At 41.8% G+C, this 22,536-nt stretch overlaps 1 protein-coding gene and 2 pseudogenes across 2 annotated transcripts in view; 2 read left to right on the top strand and 1 right to left on the bottom strand.

Annotated features, from left to right (window-relative positions):
• The first annotated feature begins 481 nt into the window (after positions 1-481).
• AMN1 (antagonist of mitotic exit network 1 homolog) overlaps positions 482-22,536 on the top strand; it is a 49,118-nt gene continuing 27,063 nt past the window's right edge. The window contains exons 1-2 of one of the 2 annotated variants that reach the window (XM_066368910.1): positions 489-989; positions 18,527-18,659. In XM_066368910.1, coding sequence (XP_066225007.1) covers positions 952-989; positions 18,527-18,659 — 171 coding nt within the window. In that variant the 5' untranslated portion in view covers positions 489-951. Of the gene's footprint in view, positions 990-18,526; positions 18,660-22,536 lie in introns of both variants that reach the window. The other variant, XM_066368911.1, reaches the window with a different exon arrangement.
• On the top strand, positions 8,536-8,625 carry LOC136396568 (U6 spliceosomal RNA; annotated as a pseudogene).
• LOC136393899 (elongation factor 1-alpha 1-like) lies at positions 11,026-14,205 on the bottom strand (annotated as a pseudogene).

Below are 22,536 nucleotides of genomic sequence, written 5' to 3'. Positions count from 1 at the left end.
TATTATAAAAACCCTCAGTTTGATTGTAGTAACTTGGCACAGTGACAGATGGTTACTAGACTTAGTGTAGTGGTCACATCATAAAGTACACAAGTGTCAAATCTATGTTGCACACCTGAAACTAATATATCATATACAACTATAAGAATTTTTTTTTTTAACTCTCTGCTTTTCTTTGCAACATTATGGGTAGTACCTAGTTCTGTTTCTGACTTGAATATCCTAAGATCCTTTAATAATTCTTTGTCATTTATTCCTAATCAAAGCCTCCTAACTGTGCTGGGTGGACATTTAGAATCCTTTCTGATTTGAACATTAAACCCCTACCTCCGTGATGAAATCGTTTCGAGCTTTTTTTTTGTTGGCACGTAATGTCCTCATCTGTGAAATAAGGCTCAATAATTCCAACTTCATAGGATTAAATAAATAAATATCGTTAATTACTGAAGTACGTGCCTCACAGAAAGTTCTCAGTAAACCAGTCATCCCTGGATCCTCTAAAATGCCCCGTTTAACCATAGTGGAGTCTGTATCCAGCGGGCTCTCCAGTGTACACCGCCACATGTATGGCCCAGCATCAAACGCATCCCTGTTCTAAGAGCAGCAACGCGCAACTCAGAGGTGCAGCTGGCCAGGCTGCGCGTGGTTGGAACTCCCGAGAAACCGCCCAGAACTGGAGCCCGCGAGGTAAGAAAACTACAACTCCCATAGTGCTCCACGCGAGCTATATTTTATCACCCCAGCAGCCCAAACCGCGAAGCTCTCCAAGACTCCGCCCCAAGGATTCTCAGCCTTTTCAGTCCCCAGCGTGGTCCGGTCCCAGTCGCTGAAAGAAACTGTGTGACGTCACGAGGTCCTGCCCGTTGTGTATGGAGCTGGAGTTGAAGGACCGTTTCTGTCTGGGTGTCGGCAGCCTTGGAACCGCAGACGAGGCTCTGGTGGACCGCCGCCATGCTCCAACCGCGGGAAGTCAGCGATCTCCGGGATCTGTGAGTCCACCCTGACCCCGCCTCTTCCTCGCCCGGCCCAGCACCTCCCCCGCCCGGCCGGGTTCAGCGCTGCTCTCCCTCCCGCCCCCTTCCCACCGCCGCACCTCCGTAGAGGCCCGGCTGGTGTTTTTCTTTCTAGGTTTCTGATGTGTAGTCTCCTCGTGTTGACAGCCGGGCCCAAGTGGGCTGCTGGGCAGGGCTGCCCCTCCGTCCTCTGCTGTGGACGTCCGCAGACGGGGGTCCGAGTTCTCACCCAGCCTTGACAGTTCGACGCCGGGGCGGTGTCTGGCAGTGACCGGTTTGTGACGGGAGCTGAGAGCCTTGGTGGAACAAAACGCTAGATGGGGCTGTCAGAAGGCCTCAGCCAAGATCCACCCAGTTACTGTAACTGGGATAAATATTGATTCTGTGCAGCAGCGTGGATTCTTGACAGCGATTGCGAGGGACAGCCGTGTCACCGTGGAAGAGCAACAGTCTTTCTTGATCTATAGAATTAGTATAACAATACCTATTGCAGGGAGTTGTGGTGAGGAATAAATTTAACCTATGCCCAGTATCACAAGAAATTTTAGAGAGCTTTACCTGATATGTATGTTGTGTTGAGGGAGAAACAAGTAGCTCAGAGTCATGTAGTTAGAATGGTTTAAAACAGGGTCCCCAAACTACGGCCCGCGGGCCGCATGCGGCCCCCTGAGGCCATTTATCCAGCCCCCACCGCACTTCCGATAGGGGCACCTCTTTCATTGGTGGTTGGTGAGAGGAGCATAGTTCCCATTGAAATACTGGTCAGTTTGTTGATTTAAATTTACTTGTTCTTTATTTTAAATATTGTATTTGTTCTCATTTTGTTTTTTTACTTTAAAATAAGATATGTGCAGTGTGCATAGGGATTTGTTCATAGTTTTTTTTATAGTCTGGCCCTCCAACGGTCTGAGGGACAGTGAACTGGCCCCCTGTGTAAAAAGTTTGGGGACCCCTGGTTTAAAAAGTGAGGGTGATGAAGTTTTTTAACCTTTAAGATGATTATTATAATGAGAGTTTACAGACAGCAGGGGGTTGGCTAAAAGTGGTTACTTACACTATTTTAGGAAGACTTAAGTTATCAGAAGCATTTACAAGAAATAATCTGTTAAATTTTCACTTTGTTCATGAAATAAATGAAAGTTTAGCTTATGTGGCTTAATTGGTTTGGTCTAGTCGGGGGATTTTCAAGCCTGGGCTCTTTATTTTATTTTTTAAATCCCTCCATTTGGTTATTCAGTAAGCTAAGGGTGCAAAGCAATATTGTGTTACTCTTGCTACTGCCCTTGTAGTCATTGGAATGGATGGTTATATAATTATTGCAATACCTACAATTGCCCAGTCATCCTGGACATGGTTTGTGGGATCTTTGAATTCTTCAGGCCGTCTAAGCCTGATAAGTAACATTGGATATAAGTGGTTGCTGAAAGGCATTTAGAACTCTTGAGAGGATACAATGCACTAGGGAGGCTAAAATGGTGGTTATGAGGAGAATAATAGCTAGGGATTGGAAAATTCCCAGAACAGAGATTCGCAGGAGCCGAGATTTAAGCAATTAGATAAATCAAGGAAAGAACTCTTGCCTATTTGATGAAAGATCGGTATCTGATGTTTAAGACCTTTTAGGTTTTGAGTAAGAATCCTTCCTCCCTCCCTCCCTTCCTTCCTTCCTCCTTTCTTTCCCAGATGAGAAGCATCAACTCATAGTTGTGACACCTTCAGGTGTCCCCAAACTATGGCCCTACGTATGCGGCCCCCTGAGGCCATTTATCGGCCCGCTGCACTTCGGAAGGGGCACCTCTTTCATTGGTGGTCAATGAGAGGAGCACTGTATATGGCGGCCCTCCAATGGTCTGAGGGACAGTGAACTGGCCCCCTGTTTAAAAAGTTTGGGGACCCCTGCTTGTTCACTGCCGGGGTCCAGCCCCGGGGGGAATCCAGGGGTCCCACAGGAAGAGACGGTGTTGGCGTGAATCGAGTGAGAGAGCCGAATTCTTTTCTTTCTCTTTATTCTCTCGTTAGCATTTACTGCCAGGCATCTCTGCCAAATGCTGGTCTAGCTTTCTTTTTATACATACACACTAAGTTACAATCATATGATATTCAGAATACATTGATCAATCATTGTTTTTGTTTCACTATGCTTACATTTTTTAGGTAACTATAAATCAGGTGGTAAGTCATTCAACGTACAGTTATATTGAATACAATAACTTGAACAGCAATAACAATGTTGGTACAAACTTCTAAAAGGTCAGTACTGAATAACAACTCTACCTTACCTATGATGCTATTGTCTAGTCAAATTTTATTTATTACTATATTCATACACTAGTTAAGTTCTAACTCTACTTTTCTCAGAGTGTTCCACCACCTGCAGGTCAGGTATGCAAGAAGAAAGGAAAGTTTCTTTACTCTACTGCATGAAAAGGCTCAGGGAGGTAAAGTGATGAATTAAGTGAAGGCTGAAAGGTGCTCTGTGTATAGTTACTGTTTCCTACCTATTCATAAGTCACACTCTATTGTTTCTAACATGATTAAGAAGAAGAAGTTCTCCTACTAACTTAACCCTTTACGAGGGATATCATAGCCAGCCTCTTATGTCTATGAGCCCAGTTCAAGGGGCTTACAGGCTTTTCTGTGGAACTCACACCCTCTGTCTCATTTCCAAAGACATTACTACGAATCTACAGGGAAAGCACGGTACTATTATCCCTGTGCCATAAATGATAGCACACACCCAGAAAAGGGGGGATATAAGGCCAGATTAATTCAAAAAGGTCAAAGGGGGAAGTATCGTTGTGCCTTTCCTTTGCAGTGACTTTGTCAACCCGCAGCTATTAGTATTCACTGCGGTGACTTTATCAACCAGCAGCCATTGGTCTTCTTCTGCTGTGACTTTGTCAACCAGCAGTTGTGGATCTTCTCCTGCTGTGACCTTGTTAGCCAGCATTAGTGGATCGGCTCCCGACAGTTCACTGATTGCTTTCTCATATGTGTCTTAACCCGGGGGCTCCAGCCAAGCCAGTGACCCCTTGCTCAAGCAGAAAACATGGGATTATGTCTGTGATGCCATTCTTAAGCAGGCAACCCCGTGCTCAAGCCAGATGAGCCTGCACTCAAGCAGGCTACCTCAGGGTTTCAAAGCTCGGTCCTCAGCGTCCCAGGCCAACACTCTATCCACTGCTCCACCATCTGGTCAGGCAACAATTCTTGGTTTATTAATATAAATTTTTTTTTTTACTATTAAAGCACATGCACCTCATTGTTGGATGGTTAGGGTGTCTGAGGCTATGCAATTGTCTAATATAACTTGGCTAGAGTTTATAGATTCTTGCTGTAATTGTTGAGATTTTGCAGAGGATAAGATCTCTCCTAATGAGGTTTAAATGCAGTCCTTTGTTGATGTCTTCTCCAATAAATTCTTTAGATTCTAATCTGTGCAGCACATTGTCATTTTCTTTTCTTTTTTTGATTAATTTTAGACAGAGAGAGGAAGGGAGAGAGAGTGAGAAGCATTGATTTGTTGTTCCACTTAGTTGTGTATTTATTGGTTGCTTCCCATTGATTCTGTGCGGCAGCGTGGATTCTTGAAAGCGATTGCGAGGGGCAGCCATGTCACCGTGGAAGAGCAACAGTCTTTCTTGATCTATAGAATTAGTATAACAATACCTATTGCATGGAGTTGTGGTGAGTAATAAGTTTAACCTATGCCCAATATCACAAGAAATCCCTGACCAGGGATCAAACCCACAACCTTGGTGTTTCGGGAAACACTCTAACCCATTGAGCTACCCAGCCAGGACCATTTTTTTAATTTTTAGATTCCACATATAAGTGAAATTATATGGTATTTTTCCTTATCTGTCTAACTTCTTTTACTTAGCATAATAACCTCTAGTTCCATCCATGTTGTTGTAAATATAACATTTTATTCCTTTTATGGCTGAGTAATATTACATTTTGTATGTGTTTGTGTGTGTGTGTATATATATATATGCCATATTTTCTTTATCCATTTATCAGTGGACACCTAGGTTGCTTCCATAAATTAACTATTATAAATAATGATACAATGAACATAAGGGTGCATATGTCTTTTCAAAATTGTGTTACTGTTTTTTTTGTATAGATACCCAGAACTAAAATTATCGGGTTGTCTGGTAGTTCTATTTTTTATTTTTTGAGGAACTTCCATGCCGTTTTCCACAGTGCCTGTATCAGTTTACCAACTTGAATATACCATTTCCACATGACCAGCAAAGCCTTTGGTTCTTTCTCTTATAAGTTATAGAGTCTGAGTTGATTCATTCATTTAAGGTATCAGACCATACAGTCACAAAGACTCATGCTCAGGCATTCAGTTTCAACAAAGGCTTGTTATCAGGTTAATAGCTGTGGTGGCAGCTGCACTGGGCAGGTAGTAATGTTGTACAGGTATACTTAATTTAATTGCACTTTGTTTTATCGCACTTTGCAATTTTTCAAATCAAAGTTTGTGGCAACCCTGTGTCGAGCAAGTCTATCGGTGCCATTCTCCCAACAGCATTTCTTCACTTCATGTTTCTGTGTCACGTTTTGTCATTCTTTCAATATTTCAAACTTTATTATTATTATTATATTTGTTATGTGATGTGTGATCAGTGATATTTAATATTACTATTGTAATGGTTTTTGGGTGCCACAAACTACACCTGTATAAGACGGCAAACTTAATTGATAAAAGTGTGTGGTCTGACTGCTCTACCAAATGGCTATCCTCCTGTCATTTCCCCTCTCCTCTATTTCTTGAAACCCAACAGTATTGACATTAGGCAGATTATTAACCCTACAATGGCTTCTAAGTGTTCAAGTGAAAGGAAGAGTTACATGTCTCACTTTAAATCAAAAGCTAGAAATGATTAAGCATAGTAAGGTAGGAATGTCAAAAGCCAAAACAGGTCAAAAGTTAGGCCTTGTGCTTCAAACAGCCATGTTATTGGATAAAATTTAAAGTGCTAGTCCAGTGACTACATGAGTGATAAGAGAGTGAAAAGCCTTATTACTGATATGGAGAAAGTTTTAGTGGTTGGGTTGAAGATCAAACCAGCCAAAACATTCCCTTAAACAAAAGCCTAATCCACAGAAAGTTCCTAACTCTCTTCAGTTCTGTGAAAGCTGAGTTGAGAATCCTGCTGAAGAAAAGTTTGAAGTAGCAGAGGTTGGTTCATGAGGTTAAAGGAAGGAAGCCAAAGCCATAACATAAAAATGCAAGGTAAAACAGCAAGTGCTTATGTAGAAGCTGCAGCAAGGTACCCAGAGTTCTAGCTAAGATAATGAAGGTTGCTACACTAAACAACAGGTTTTTCAATGTAGACAAAACAGCCTTCTATTGGAAGAATATGCCATCCAGGACTTTCATAGCTATAGAGGAGAAGTCAGTGCTGGTCTCAAGCTCCAAAGGACAGGCAGGCTCTCTTGTTAGGGTCTAATGCAACTTATGACTCCAAGTTGAAGCCAATGCTCATATACCATTCCAGAAATCCTACAGTCCTCAAGTATTATGCTCAGTTTACTCTGCCTGTGCTCTATAACTAGAACAACAAAGCCTGGATGACAGCACATCTGTTTACAATGTGGTTTACTGAACATTTTAAGCCCACTGTTGAGACCTACTGCTCAGAAAAAAAGATTCCTTTCAAAATATTACTGCTCATTGACAATTTAATTAGTCACACAAAAGCTCTGATGGAGATGTACAGGATTAATGTTATTTTCATGCCTGCCAATATAACATCCATTCTGCAGCCCATGAGTCAGGGGTGATTTTGTCTCTCGTGTCTCATTATTTAAGAAATATATTTTGGAAGGCTATAGCTGCCTTAGATAGTGATGGGACTGGGCAAGGTAAGTCGAAAACCTTCTGGAAAGGATTCACTATTCTAGATGCCATTTATGACTCATGGAAGAAGTAAAAATATCAACAGCAATAGGAGTTTGGAAAAAGTACCATAAGTTGATGAATGAATTTAAAGGGTTCAGGACTTCAGGGAGGAAGCAACTGCAGATGGGGTTGAGCAAATAGCAAGAGAATTAGAATTTTAAGTGAAGCCTGGAGATGTGACTGAATTGCTGCAATCCCATTTTAAAACTTCAATGATGAAGAGTTGCTTCCTATGTGCAAACAAAGAAATTGGTTTCCTGAGATGAAATTAACTCCTAGTGAAGATGTGAAGGTTGTTGAAATGACAACAAAGGATTTAGAATATTACATAAACTTAGTTGGTAAAGCAGAAACAGGGTTTGAAAGGACTGACTCCAGTGGTGTTTTTACTCTAATTCTAAAAGGAGTTTTACAGTGGGTAAAATGCTATCAAAAAGTATCACGTTCTACAGAGAAATTATTCATGAAAGGAAGAATTATCAATGTGGCACACTTCACTATTTTCTTATTTTAAGAAATTCCCTGTGCCTGACCAGGCAGTGGCGCAGTGGAGAGAGCGTTGGGTGGGATGCCGAGGACCCAGGTTTGAGACCCCGAGGTCTCCAGCTTGAGCACGGGCTCATCTGGTTTGAGCAAAGCTCACCAGCTTGGACCCAAGGTCGCTGGCTTGAGCAAGGGGTTACTCGGTCTGCTGTAGCCCCATGGTCAAGGCACATATGAGAAAGCAATCAATGAACAACTAAGGTGTTGCAACGAAAAACTAATAATTGATGCTTCTCATCTCTCTCCATTCCTGTCTGTCTGTCCCTGTCTGTCCTTCTCTCTGACTCTCTCTCTGTTTCTGTTAAAAAAAAAAAAAAAAAGAAAGAAAGAAATTGCCTGTTGCTCACCTCAGAGGCACATAGAGGCAGTCCCTGGGTTACAAATGAGATAGGTTCTGTAGGTTTGTTCTTAAGTTGACTTTGTATGTAAATTGGAACAGGTGCATTTACCTATTAAATGCAACTTAGATGTTTGTCTTACATAGTATTTATTTATACCTTTCTGTGCATATAAATACTTAAACATTTTCAAATACCATCTTAAACAATCTTAGATGATGCAGAAGATGATGGACTTGTTGGAGATGATGGGACTGGTGTTAAGAGAGTCAGGGTTTGATTCTGCTGCTGGAGTCCATTCCTTGAAGTAGCATCAAGGGAGGTTTATACAGAACTTTCCTTTTTTTCATCATAAATGGTCCTGTACCATCTCAGGCCTTCGTTAACTATACGATAAACTTTTGTGAACCTCTCTGTATTAGCATCTTGCTCCTCTGACTTTGCCATTCCTGCTCCAGTGAGACAAGAGGCATGAGCTAACTCTTTTGTAGAAAACTTTTTTTTGGTTCTGGAGTTCTAGGTCACTGTTTTCTTCCCTAAATGCTATCACCTGCTGCTCTGATTCCGTAAGGTCTTCAGTGGCTAGGTCTTTGTCATGGGAGTCAAGTAACTATTGATATACATCATTTTCACTGATGTCCAACTGCAGTTGATTACCAATAGCCCTTATGGCACTCCATTCATAAATATGAGTTGTACTTAAGGCAGATTTTTCTAACTCAGAGACTTACTATATACTAAAATTGGAATGATACATAGATTAGCATGACCCCTGTGCAAGGATGACATGCAAATTCATTATTCTGTATTTAAAAGAAAGAGAAGAAATTGCCACAGCCATCCCAATCTTCTTTAACCACCACCCTGATCAGTAGTAGCTCTCAACATCAAGGCAAAACCCTCCACCAGCAAAAAAATCACAATCCCCTAAAGGTTCAGATGATGGTTAGCAATTTCTTTTTAGCAATAAAATATTTTTATATTAAGTATATACAATTTTAGACATAATGTTACACACTTAATAAACTATAATATAGTGTAAGCAACTTTTATATGCACTGGGAAACCAACAAAATTCATGTTAAGTCACTTTATTGCAATATTCGCTCTGTTGTGGTGGTCTGGAAATGAACCCGCAATATCTCTGGGGTATGCCTGTACTTGAAAAAAGGCTTGTCTGAATACTTGAGCAGCTTTAAAGTCTTTAAAGCTGTGATTTCTCTTTCTCTTCTTGGGATTATATATTGTTTCTGCTGGACTCCTCAGGAGTGACAGAGGTAAGCAAGGAGGCTACTTACATGTACCCTGTTACCTTTCTACATGTGGCTGTTCTAAACAGGAGAATCGGTTCTGATACTTATGGATTAGAGAAGTATAACCATGGAACACATTAATATCAATTATAAATTCAGTAGTGAAACCCAGAACAACAGTATATTGATAGATCCAAAGGGCTTCACTCATAAGGTCACTTTAGCTTCTCTTCCTCACTGAAAACTTGACCCAAACCCCATGATTGAATTTAGGTGCCTTTTCTCCCTAAGGCAGTGGTTCTCAGTGTGCGCCAGGGTGCAGTGGTGCATCCTAGAAGATTTCCAGGTGCGCCTTAGGGTATTCCAGAGAAATATGTGCCTGTTGGGGAGCAAAAAACCAACAGGATTTTGGGAGTTTAGATTTTTAGGGGACAGAGGTGTGGGGAATTGACGGTAAGCTGACAGTCTGTCCAACCCCCCACCTCACTTGCCTGATTAGGTTGCAAAAGGCTGTTAAGCTGTGGTTTACACTACCCCCCATGTTCCCCAGAAAGACCGGAGGAAAGTTTCTTCTATCCTTTGGTGTCAAGTTAAGATGATATGTATGGTGGGGGTTTTCTGCACTCAACACAATTAAGAGTAAAAAGAAAGGAACTCTTCAATGTATTGATGAGGAAATGAGAGTTTGCCTTTCAAATATATGCCCAAACATTGAAGAAATTGCTAGGACACATCAGGCTCATGTTTCTCATAAACACAAGAATGAAAAAACTTAACACATTTGTACCAGGACCTGCCGAATTTACTAAATCTTACTAAGAATATATCTATATATATAAAAAGATAACTTTTTTGTCATTTTTTAAATTTTTTAACTCCTCTTTTTTACTAATTCTAAAAAGCATAACTCAAAAAATGTAACATAAAAATGTTTTTTAATGTCAGAATAAATTAATTTTGTCATATTTATTTTGTTTAATTGCCATAAACGCACGCTTGGACTTTATTTTTTTTATTTAATATTTGACTTAATTATAACATATTTCTCAGAAATTTGTATACAGTGCACCTACAATTATGTAGGATTTTAAATGCGCCTCAACTTCAAAAAGTTTGAGAACCACTGCTCTAAGGCATCAGAGCCCAGAAGCTTAATGCATGCATAAGTTATGAATTACAGCAAAAGTGAACAGATGACTGTGTTATTCCCTAACTACCGTGTGGGGATTGCGGAGTGGTGGGAGAATGTTGGGAATGGCAAGGATGCTTTTTTCTTCCTTGGCCCCCACTTCAGTATTGGTGTCTGAGCATAGGCACTGCTTCTTCTTTTTTTCAACTTCCAGTATCATTTATTTTTCCTACAATCTGGATATAATTAACTGTGTCAGGATAATGCTCAGTACTATTTATGCCTCATTTTAGGTGTTTTAAACTACCTCAGTCCTTGTAAATGTGAATTCACATTCCAGTAAAACTGGGAAATTAAAAACTGACATACCAACAAATTTACTCAATACTGATGTAGCTATAAAATTTTATATGTAACACATGGACTTTAATTTAACAGAATTTGACATTTATAAACTAACTTGCACATAAAATTACTCTGCTTATCTGTCCTAACCTATTTAGTGCTGCACCAGCAGACCCCCTCTAGACCTCTTCCTGTAGCTTTTTACTGTGTAAACAAATAATTTCTCCCCTTAAACAAAGTGAAAAATCCAAAAGTTCCCACCCAGAAAGAAAAAGTTAACAGAATTATCCAATTCTAAAGTATCAGCAGACCTAACACCAGAACTAGGTTATGGGCAGCTCTTATCTTTTACCTGAATAGTATAATAGAAGTTACAGTGTTGACCAAAAAATTGCCACACACACACAAATGGTCCACAAAACATTCTCCATTCCTTTTGAAGATTTTATGACATGTTATCTTAACCAGTCTTTTTCTACTAAACTTAAATGGCCAATTGAGACAAACAATTCTGATACTGTTCTTCCACCACTGAGTAAGACTGGTGTGGCAGGTATTGGGGATAAGGTTCATTTAGCCTTTGTGCTCTCTGGGCAGACTTGGTGACTTTGCCAGCTCCAGCTGCCTTCTTATCCACTGCTTTGCTGACACCCACAGCAACTGTCAGTCTCATGTCACGGACAGCAAAACAACCCAGAGGAGGATAGTCAGAGAAGTTATCAATACACATGGGCTTGGCCCTGGCCAGTTGGCTCAGTGGTAGAGTGTTGGCCTGGCGTACAGGAGTCCCGGGTTCAATTCCCAGCCAGGGCTCACAGGAGAAGCGCCCATCTACTTCTCCACCCCTCCCCCTCTCCTTCCTCTCTGTCTCTCTCTTCCCCTCCCGCAGCCAAGGCTCCATTGGAGCAAAGTTGGCCCGGGTGCTGAGGATGGCTCTGTGGCCTCTGCCTCAGGTGCTAGAATGGCTCTGGTTGCAACAGAGCAAGGCCCCAGATGGGCAGAGCATCGCCCCCTGGTGGGCATGCCGGGTGGATCCAGGTCGGGCGCATGCAGGAGTCTGTCTGACTGCCTCCCTGTTTCCAACTTCAGAAATATACAGAAAAATTAAATAAATACACATGGGCTTGCCAGGAACCACATCAATGATGGCAGCATCACTAGATTTCCAAAACTTTGGGCCATCTTCCAGCTTTTTCCCAGAACTGATTTTTCCAGCACTAATTTGGCCTGGCTGATTTGGGATAATCACATCCAGCTGTTTCCTTCCATTGGTGGCTCATTTTTGCTGTCACCAGCCGTATCTCCACACCAAACATCTTCGACAGACACGTTCTTGATATTGGAGCCCAATTGTCCCCAGGAAGAGCTTCACTCAGAACTTCATGGTGCATTTTGACAGACTGCTTCAGTTGTAGTGTGGACTGGAGCAAGGGTGATCACCATCCCAGGTTTGAGAACACCAGTCTCCAGTTGGCCCACAGGGACAGTACCAATACCACAAACTTTATAGACATCCTGGAGGAGCAGGGCTTGTCAGTTGGACAAGTTGGTGACAGGATGCAAGTTAGAGCTTCAAACAGTGTGGTTCCACTGGCATTGCCATCTTTACAGGTGACTTTTCATCCCGTGAGCCAAGGCATGTTGGCCCTGGCTAGCGGGCTCAGTGGATAGAGCATCAGTGCAGCGTGTGGGCATTCCAGGTTCTATTCCCGGTCAGGGCACACATAAAAAGTGACCATCTGGTTCTATCATCTTTTTTTCTTTTCCTCTTGCAGTCAGTGACTTGGTTGGTCCAAGTGTTGGCCTCAGGCACTGAGGGTAGCTCGGTTGATTCAAGCATCTGCCCCAGATGGAGTTACCAGGTGAATCCCAGTTGAGGCACATGCAGGGGTCTATCATCCCTCCTCTCAAAAAAATAAACAAACAAACAAAAAAACAACAACAACTAAGACATGTTAGCAAGCACCTGGCTGCAGACAAGCATGTTGTCACCATTCCAACTAGAAATTGTCACAAATGCTACTGTGTCAGGGTTGTAGCCAATTTTATTAATATAGTTGCTGACTTTAACAATTTTCTCACACTCTTCTGGCAGTAGGGTGGCTCAGTGGAATCTATTCGTTAATGTCCACAATCAGTTGTTTCACACCTCGTATGTAAGCCAGAAGGGCATGTTCACAGGTCACCTGTTCTTGCAGATACCTGCTTCTAATTCACCAACCCTAGCAGCAACAATCAGGACAGCACAGCCAGCCTAAGATGTGCCTGTAATTATGTTTTTGATAAAGTCTCTATGCCTTGGGGTGTCAGTGAGGGTCACATAATCCTTGCTGGTCTCAAATTTCCATAGGGATATATCAATGGTGATAACATGTTCACGGTCAGCTTTCACTTTATCCAAGTCCCAGGCATACTTGCAGGAGCCCTTCCCCATCTCAGCAGTCTCCTTCTCAAATTTTTTGATGGTTCTTTTGTCAGTCCCACCACATTTATAGATCAGATGGCCAGTAGTGTTGGACTTGCCAGAATCTATGTGTCCAATAACGACGATGTTGATGACTCTTCCTCCCCATCCCCATTTTGGCTTTGGTTTAGTGCTGATTTTTACAAAACCTGTGTTCTGGAGGCAAACCCATTGCAAAACAAGAAAGTAACTCTGCTTCTTCTCCTGGCTATCTCCCAGTGATCAATCCTACTCAGCAGTCCCTTTCTTTCTGGCCCAGTGGACACCACTGCATTTTACCTTACAGATCTTGGTAATTTTGGTCACCTTGAATGCTCAGCACACCATCATTCTCACCTGTCACATTGGACTATGGTAGGAGCAAGATGCATAAGCAGCTGGCTTGGCACTGTTAGGCAAGGCTTTATTATTCACTTTTGTGTTGAGGAGCTATTCCCTGTTGCTCAACAAAATGAACCTCTAATAGTTTTGATTCATCCAAAACTCTGTCAAATAGCAAGGTGCTCACTACTGATACCATTTATTTCAGCATTAAGGTTTAATTGCTTCAGAAGCCACAATAATGATGCCTTTTAATAGGAGCCACAGGGTTTGCTACCCTAATTGTCATAATAACATCCCTTCCTCCTCCCATATGGAGGAGAGTGAGCAATAGCTAAAACACCATTCAGGTGGCTTGTTTCAATCCTACTTCTCATCACTCAGCCTCATCAACAGATAGGGCAGTGGAGACTCCTATTCCTTTACCCTTTACCCACCAACTGGGGGAGAGCATTTGCTTCTGAACCTCAGGGAGTCTTGTATCTCCAGACCCGTCCCACCAGACCCTTGTCCTTCCTCTTCCCTAAAGCCATTGTGGGGCAGTTGTGTCAGGCTTGCTCACTGGCTTACCAGCTGCAAGCCCTTTGCCTGATTGGTGCGTGAGTGTGTGGCAGTGCCATGTATGTGTGGCCTATGTAAGGCTATGGGTCCTTGCGCTCAGGGGGATTGTGGGTGGCAGATTGCTTGACCGCCACTGTGAGGGGCCATTTTGCTATTTCTTTGCCTGAGAAGCAGTTTTCCCTGTCTGTGTGCTTGTCCGCCGTTGTAAGACTTTATTAAAACAGAATGGCCCAATGCCTTTTGGCTCTGCAGTTTCTCTACCATCTGCCTGAATCCAATGTGGACCTGCCTGGCCTCAGCCACCAGCATTATAGCCATGTTTCAGTCAGCATCCAGTTCTCATTACCAAACTGTCAGATCAAGGGTTTGATTTTACTTAACACACTAATAAATTAGACTGCTACTGTTTCATGGATGCTGGCAGAGACACAAGATTCCTGGACCATGGACAGAGGACTTTGTTACTCACATTGCATCAAGCAGTGTGACCATTAATATGTTTGCCTCAGTTCCCTTTTCCCAAATCCCATGGGGGTGACACAGAGGGCTCAGATGCTTGCACATATCTGTGGGTGCATTAGAGAACACAGAGCTTGGGTAATAAATTATTTTATAGCCAACAGTAAGAGTACTTACCCTTTGTCCTGGAGGGAGACAATATCTAATCCATCCAGGTGAGTGTAGCCAAGATGATGGGGCTACCTCTCCTCCAAGCTCCTAGCTGAGGGCTTCCGTAGCTTCCTGGGAAAGGCAGAATGCCAGTGTTTTTCATCATCTCCCTCCCTGCATATCTGTTTGCAGGCTAAATTATAGTTGAGTATGGCTAAAAGGTTGGGGGATTGCTACTTCCACCTATCCCCCCCCCCATACATAGGACAGAGGCTTATCTCAGTATGTTATGCTGAATATATGGGGTCACAATCTGCCTTATCTGAGCTCATTCATGGGTGGAGTTTCCATCCTAGAAAAGGCAAGCCAAGAAGACCCAGAGGTTACTGCCCAACATCCTGCCCCTAAATCAGAAGTGTCCCTCAGAAGCACATTGTTATCCCTGCTCCCAGCTCTGAAACTGGCTCAGAGCTTTTCTCCAGAGGGAGAGGCAGGCTGCAAAATACCGAATACCAAAGTTATTAAGAAACTGACTTTGAGAGAGCGGGTAGGTGAAGTTCATGCCTAAGGGCACTCTCAGAATCAATGGAGATTCTGGTATTAAGTAATTACAAAGAGACTGATAGGTTCATGTGAGACACAAACTAAACACAGGCCAGCAAGTTTATTAGAGAAAACCTAGGAAAGAAACATCTTAGAAGAGTCTGCCTGAGGTCAGAACAAACCTTAGAAACAAAGGAGTCCAAAATGAATTGGATGACATTGTGGAGCAATGTGTACTCCCCGCATTGTTGAAAACATTAATGTAACCAATTGAGGCTTAACAATAATCAGAGATAGTCAAAGAGAGCCCTACACAGTCAGCACTGGATATAAGTATTGTCACCCTGGGATGACTGTGATACAGAGCTGTGCCTTCACAACACAACCAACACAGGAATCTTTTGCAAAACTACGTGTGCAAAAGAAGAGTTAACAGTCAAAGTTTACAAAACATGTAAAGGGAAAAAATAGCATGAAAGAGACTAAACAGAAAATAGAAATGATACTTTAGGAACTGTAGACTATAGAACAATTAGAAAGTTGGGGTTTTTTTATAACTTACAGAGAGGAGTGGGAGAAAATAGAAAGTATTAACTCATAGTTGCTTCATTTTAGTTGTTCATCAATTGTTTGCCCAGGGTTTCAAACTGACAACCTCAGTGTTCCTGATCGACGCTCTATCCATTGCACCACCAGAGGTCAGGCATTGCAGTGTTTTTGTTGTTGTTTATTTGTTTTTAACAACAGAGATGGGGGGGGGAGACTGGAAAGGAGAGAAATGAGAAGCAACCACTCATAATTGTGACACCTTAGTTGTTCACTGATTGCCTCTCATACGTGCCTTTACCAGAGGGCTCCGACTGAGCTGTGACCCTTTGCTTAAGCCAGCGACCTTTGGGCTCAAGCCAGTGCCCATTCTGTGATCCCACACTCAAGCCATCAACCCCATGCTCAAGCTGGTGAGCTCATGCTCAAGCCAGATTAACCTGCACTCAAGCCAGATAAACCCACACTCAAGCTGGCAACCTCGGGGTTTTGAATCTGGGTCCTCAGCATTCCAGGCTGACGCTCTATCCACTGCACCACCACCTGCTCAGGCTGCAGTGTTATTTATAATAGCCAAGATTTGGAAGCAGCCCAAGTGCCCATTAGTGGATGAGTAGATAAAAACGCTGTGATACATTTACACAATGGAATACTACTCGCCCATAAAAAGGGAATCTTACCTTTTGCAATAGTACAGATAGACCTGGAGAGTTTATGTGGTGTGAAACTAGCCAGTCTGAGAAAGACAAGTACTATATTATTTCACTTGGATGTGGTATCTAATGAACAAAATAAACTAACAAACAAAAGAGAAACAGACTGACAACTGTCAGAGGGGGTGGGGGTTGGGAGCTCGGTGGGAAAGGTAAAGGGGTTAAGCAAAGAAAAATAACGCATTGAAACAAACAGTATGGTAATTATAAGAGGGAAAGCAGGTAGAGGGAAGCAGAAGAGGGTAAGGGGGGAATGGAAGGAGACTTGACTTGGGGTGGTGAACATACAATACAATATACCAGTGGTCGGCAAACTCAGTCAACAGAGCCAACTATCAACAGTACAATGACTGAAATTTCTTTTGAGAGCCAAATTTTTTAAACTTAAACTATATAGGTAGGTACATTCCTTATCGAGGCAGCACCTGCACATGGTATTTTGTGGAAGAGCCACACTCAGGGGGCCAAAGAGCCGCATGTGGCTCGCAAGCCACAGTTTACCGACCACTATAACACACCAATGATGTATTATAAAATTGTACACCTGTAACCTATATAATATTAACCAATGTCACCCCAATAAATTCAGTTTAAAAATAAATGAAAAGAAACATGAAGTGTTACAGGCTTCCTGGAAAACAATCTGACAATATATGTTAACATAACCTAGAAACAGTGGAATGTTTACCAATAGGAGAATGACCAAATAAATCATCCACACTGTGCAATATTAGATAGCCATTAAAGGAGAATTAAAACTGGCCCTGGCTGGGTGGCACGGTGGATAGAGTATTGTCCAGGCACACCAGGTGACAGGTTTGATCCCTGGTCAGACACATATGAGAAGCATCCAATGAGTACACAATGAAATGGAATAAAGAGTTAGTGTTTCTCTCTCTCTTTCACTCTCCTTCTCTCTCTCCCTTCCTCTCTCAAATCAATGGAAAATTTTTTTTTAATAAATAAATATTTAAAGGAGTATTAAAACTGTATTTGATGCTTTAAAGAATTTCATAGGAGGCCCTGGCCAGTTTGCTCAGTGGTAGAGCATTAGCCCGGCGTGTGGATGTCCCAGGTTCGATTCCTGGTCAGGGCACACAGGAGAAGTGCCCATCTGCTTCTACCTCCCTCCCCCTCCCCCTTCTCTCTCTCTCTTTTCTCCTCCCCTCCTGCAGCCATTGCTCAATTAGAGCACGTTGGCTCCAGGTGCTGAGGCTGGCTCCATGGCCTCCGCCTCAGGTGCTAAGAAGAGCTCGGTTGCTGAGCAATGGAACAATGCCCCAGATGGGCCCAGCATCACCCCCTAGTGGGCTTTCTAGGTAGATCCCCCATCAGGGCATATGTGGGAATGCAGTAGTCTGTCTCTGCCTCCCCTGCTTTCACTGAATAAAAAAAATTATGTCTATGTGGGGGTATTTGTAGGCAGAAATTAAGATTTATATTTATTTGTTTGTTTAGTATGAGTTTCTCAGACAGTTAAAATTTTAGGCCATATATGTGTATGTTGGTCATAAAGGTCTTGGTTGTTGCCTGCTCTGATAACTCTATTTTTAAGCATATACAATACTGGTACTAAGTTTGTTTTCTCCATGGTTTGTACTATTTGTGGAATCTTTGTGGTTATAGTTTTCTCTAATGATATTACCCACATAATTTTTAAGAAAACAGTGAAAACAAGTTTGATAGGTTAATAGATAAAACTTGTCAATTAATAGGCCCTAGTTTAATGTTTACTTAGGAATATGGGACTGAAATCTTGTGTCTTTGGAATTAGAGACTGACTCAGAAAAAACACTTTTTTGATCATTTAGGATGCATTTTAGTAAATGAGGTATACTGAGAAAAAAATTAAAACTCACTCTTCTAAGAGAAAGAACAACTTGTCCATTACTGAGCACAGACTAAGTTTTTGACTCTTATGAAGCTTACGTTGTAAATATTAGTATAAAATGTATACCCTCTTTAACAATATTGTAATAGCTATGTATGGTGCCAGGTGGGTGCTGGAAATGTCGAGGGGGCACTTTGTAAAGTATGGGATTGTCTAATCATTCTGTTGTATGCCTGACATTAACACAAAATAATATTAAATGTCAATTATAATTGAAAAATAAAAATTTTAAAATGTACCCTCTCTTTATGAAAGGACTAAGTGCTAACAGACAGCATTAAATATTAAGGATCAGTACTAGCACAGTATAATTAACTATATTGCATTTGCATTTCAGATGTCTTTGGTTCTTCTCGGAGAATATTTCCAGATATATCACAGACATTAAGTCTTTGCCTCCCAACATAAAAGACAGACTGCTTAAAATAATGAGCATGAAGGGGAGCATAACAGATTCAAATATAAGTGAGGTAAGAGTATGTACAACTATAAAGCAAGCATATTATATTTTACTTTTCAAATAGGGTTTCAGCTTTCTAGAGCAATGGTATATAATAGGATTAGTAATAATTTTAAAATATAAAAATGCATCAGAGTTCTTTTTTTCCCAGATAACCAAAATGTTTGTGTGTAATATTTCCTAAAAAATCTTCTCCTGCCATTCTTTTGGTTACTCCCTTGTCTTCCTAGTACCAGTATCCTTTATTTCCATGTTTTTAAAATTTTTAAACTTTTTTGATCAATTATACCTCAATAAAGCTGGAAAAAGTAAAAAATTAAAAGCAGGATGAATAAACAAATAGAAAAAAAAAAGAACCATGGTAAGAAACATGTTACATCTTGATTCTAGTACACAAACCATACTTACCTAACAATAGAGCAGGTCCTCAGATAACATACTTTTGTTACAATGTTGATGAGGTGCCATCGGAACTTAACACGTTTCTATCAATTAGCCTATGGTGAAATGATTTCAGTTTAGGTCATTTGGTAGTCACAAAGCCTATCAATGACGTGAAGAGAGGACCCACTGTACTGTGTGCCGTGCCCTGGGATGTTCTCTATTTTATTCTGTTATGTCCTATTTCCTTTAAAAATGTTCATTACAGCCTACTAAGTTGATGTTATCTATTCATGGATAACCATCAGCAGTTATAAATCACTCTTCTAAGCTCTTCTCATTCCTCTTCTGGATACTTCACTCCTACTAATTAATACTTACTCCCCTCCCTAACTAAGCTAAAACAGGCTATTCTTTAAGGCAGTAAATATACACTGCTTACAAAAATTAGGGGATATTTTACCACTTCACATTCATTTTGAAATATCCCCTAATTTTTGTAAGCAGTATATTAAGGGTCTCCAACCTGAATTAAAATCCTAGCTTTGGCCTGACCAGGCAATAGCGCAGTGGATAGAGCGTTGGACTGGGATGCGGAAGACCCAGGTTCGAGACCCTGAGGTCGCCAGCTTGAGCGCAGGCTCATCTGGTTTGAGCAAAAGCTCACCAGCTTGAGCCCAAGGTTGCTGGCTTGAGCAAGGGGTTACTCGGTCTGCTGAAGTCCCGCAGTCAAGGTACATATGAGAAAGCAATCAATGAACAACTAAGGTATTGCAATGCACAATGAAAAACTAACAATTGATGCTTCTCATCTCTCCGTCCCTGTCTGTCTGTCCCTGTCTATCCCTCTCTCTGTCTTTGTAAAAAAGAAAAAAGAAAAAAATCCTAGCTTTACTACTCTGTCTTAGATTGAACCTCAGTTTTCTTAACCATAAAATAGGGCTGTAGCCGTCATTACTGTCTACAGAGACTAGAACTACAGTAGCTCCCCCTATCTTGGGGGGATACATTCCAAGACTACCTGTGGATGCCTGAAACTGACTAGTCCTGAACCCTATATATACTATGTTATTTCCTACACATACATACCTTTTTACTTAACAGAAGTACTTTATGGCTTCTCTTTGGCATATGTGAATTGCCAGGTCACCAGAGGTGGATTTAACGGTGGGCACCCTGGGCGCGCTCCCTGGGCCCCGACTTCTGAAGGGCCCCACAAAACCCCAGCTTTACCCTTTTTTCTTTTTTCTTTTTTTTTATTTTTTTTATTTATTTATTCATTTTAGAGAGGAGAGGGAGAGACAGAGACAGACAGAGAGAGAGAGAGGAGAGACAGAGAGAGAGAGAAGGGGGGGAGGAGCTGGAAGCATCAACTCCCATATGTGCCTTGACCAGGCAAGCCCAGGGTTTCGAACTGGCGACCTCAGCATTTCCAGGTCGACGCTTTATCCACTGTGCCACCACAGGTCAGGCTTTACACTTTTTTCTAATGACACCAAGTTTGGTTTCATATGTGCAATTTTAACATTAATACTACATGATATTTTTTATTTATTTAAAAATATGGTTAACATGTATTTTTATTTTCCCAGGTTCTCTCTTTTTTTTATTTTTTTTTATTTTTTTTATTTTTGTATTTTTCTGAAGCTGGAAACGGAGAGAGACAGACAGACTCCTGCATGCGCCCTACCGGGATCCACCCGGCACGCCCACCAGGGGGCGACGCTCTGCCCACCAGGGGCGATGCTCTGCCCCTCCGGGGCGTCACTCTGTCGCGAACAGAGCCACTCTAGCGCCTGGGGCAGAGGCCAAGGAGCCATCCCCAGGCCGAGGCCATCCTTGCTCCAATTGAGCCTCGCTGCAGGAGGGGAAGAGAGAGACAGGGAGGAAGGAGAGGGGGAGGGGTGGAGAAGCAGATGGGCGCTTCTCCTGTGTGCCCTGGCCAGGAATCGAACCCGGGACTCCCGCACACCAGGCCGACGCTCTACCACTGAGCCAACCGGCCAGGGCCGGTTCTCTCTTTTTTTTTTAAGGGGCCCAATATTTTCTTCTGCACTCGAGGCCTCAACTGACCTTAATTGGTCTCTGCAGCTCATTACTCTTATGCTTTGAGACCATTATTATGTAAAAGAAGGGTTACTTGGAACACACGCACTGCAATACCATGACAGTCAATCTGATCACTAAGATGGCTACTAAGTGACCAATGTGCAGGTAGCTTATACAGTGTGGATAAACTTGGCAAAGTGATGATTCACGTCCCATGCAGGATGCAGCAGGACAGTGCAAGATTCCATCATGCTACCCAAAACAAAGCACAATTTAAAAAGTGTGAATTCTTTACTTCTTGAATTATCCATTTAAATATTTTTTTTTTAATTTTAAGCTCTTTTTTTTCCTTTTATTTTTATTGTGACAGAGAGAGTCAGAGAGAGAGACAGATAGGGACAGACAGACAGGAATGGAGAAAGATGAGAAGCATCAATTCTTCTTTGTGGCACCTTAGTTGTTCATTGATTGCTTTCTCATATGTGCCTTGACCCGGAGGCTACAGCAGACCAAGTGACGCTTTGCTCGATCCAGATGAGCCTGTGCTCAAGCTGGCGACCGCGGGGTCTCGAACCTGGGTCCTCCACGTCCCACTCTGACGTCCTATCCACTGCGCCACCGCCTGGTCAGGCATTTAAAATTTTTGAAGTATGGTTTACCACGGATACCTGAAACTATGGAAAGTGAAACCACAGATAATGGGGGACTACTGTACGAATTGCTGTTTTGCCACACAGTCTCCCCAAAGCCTGTGATCAAAAGGAAGCAAACTAATGATGCACTCCAGCGTATGGCGATCCCTGTGACTTCACATTGTCTTGTGCTCATGTGTCTTAGTGTTGTTTCTACATTAACCTGAAGTACCTTTAATGCTTTATTTTCTTCATGTTAGCTTGCATTAGAACACAGACATTTTAGTGTTGCAGTCTGCTTGGCTATACAGAGGTAGAATAATTTACTGTTGATGTATATAATTTATGCATGGCTCCCAGATCAAACATGACACTACAGAAATCTAGTGAGCTTTCTCTTCCCCACCACCCCCATTTTGTTCTATCTCTTTCATCCAGTGATTTTCAACCTTTTTCTTCTCATGGCAGACATAAACTAATTACTAAAATTTTACGGCACACCAAAAAAAATTTTTTTTGCCAATCTGACAAAAAAAATAGGTATAATTTTGATACATTCACACCAGACAGCTGTTGTGTTGGGTATTGTCATTTTAATTTTTGATTTGACAATCTAAGGGAAAACAGGTCAGTGCCCCTGCTAAATAGCAAGTATTGCATGTTATAAAAATTCTTGCGGGACACCAGTGTGCTGCAGCACACTAGTTGAAAATTGCTGCTTTCATCTATATTTCAGTTACTTAAATCTTGAATATTCGTTTAAACCTAATTTTACCTAAATCAGAATGGGCTAAGGGGATGAATAAGATAGAAAAATGATTTTCC

The sequence above is a fragment of the Saccopteryx leptura genome, chromosome 2 (assembly GCF_036850995.1).
Source record: "Saccopteryx leptura isolate mSacLep1 chromosome 2, mSacLep1_pri_phased_curated, whole genome shotgun sequence".
In the NCBI taxonomy this organism is placed as follows: domain Eukaryota; kingdom Metazoa; phylum Chordata; class Mammalia; order Chiroptera; family Emballonuridae; genus Saccopteryx; species Saccopteryx leptura.
The sequence above is the reverse complement of the archived record's forward strand: the minus strand, read 5'-3'. Positions and strand labels throughout refer to the sequence as shown.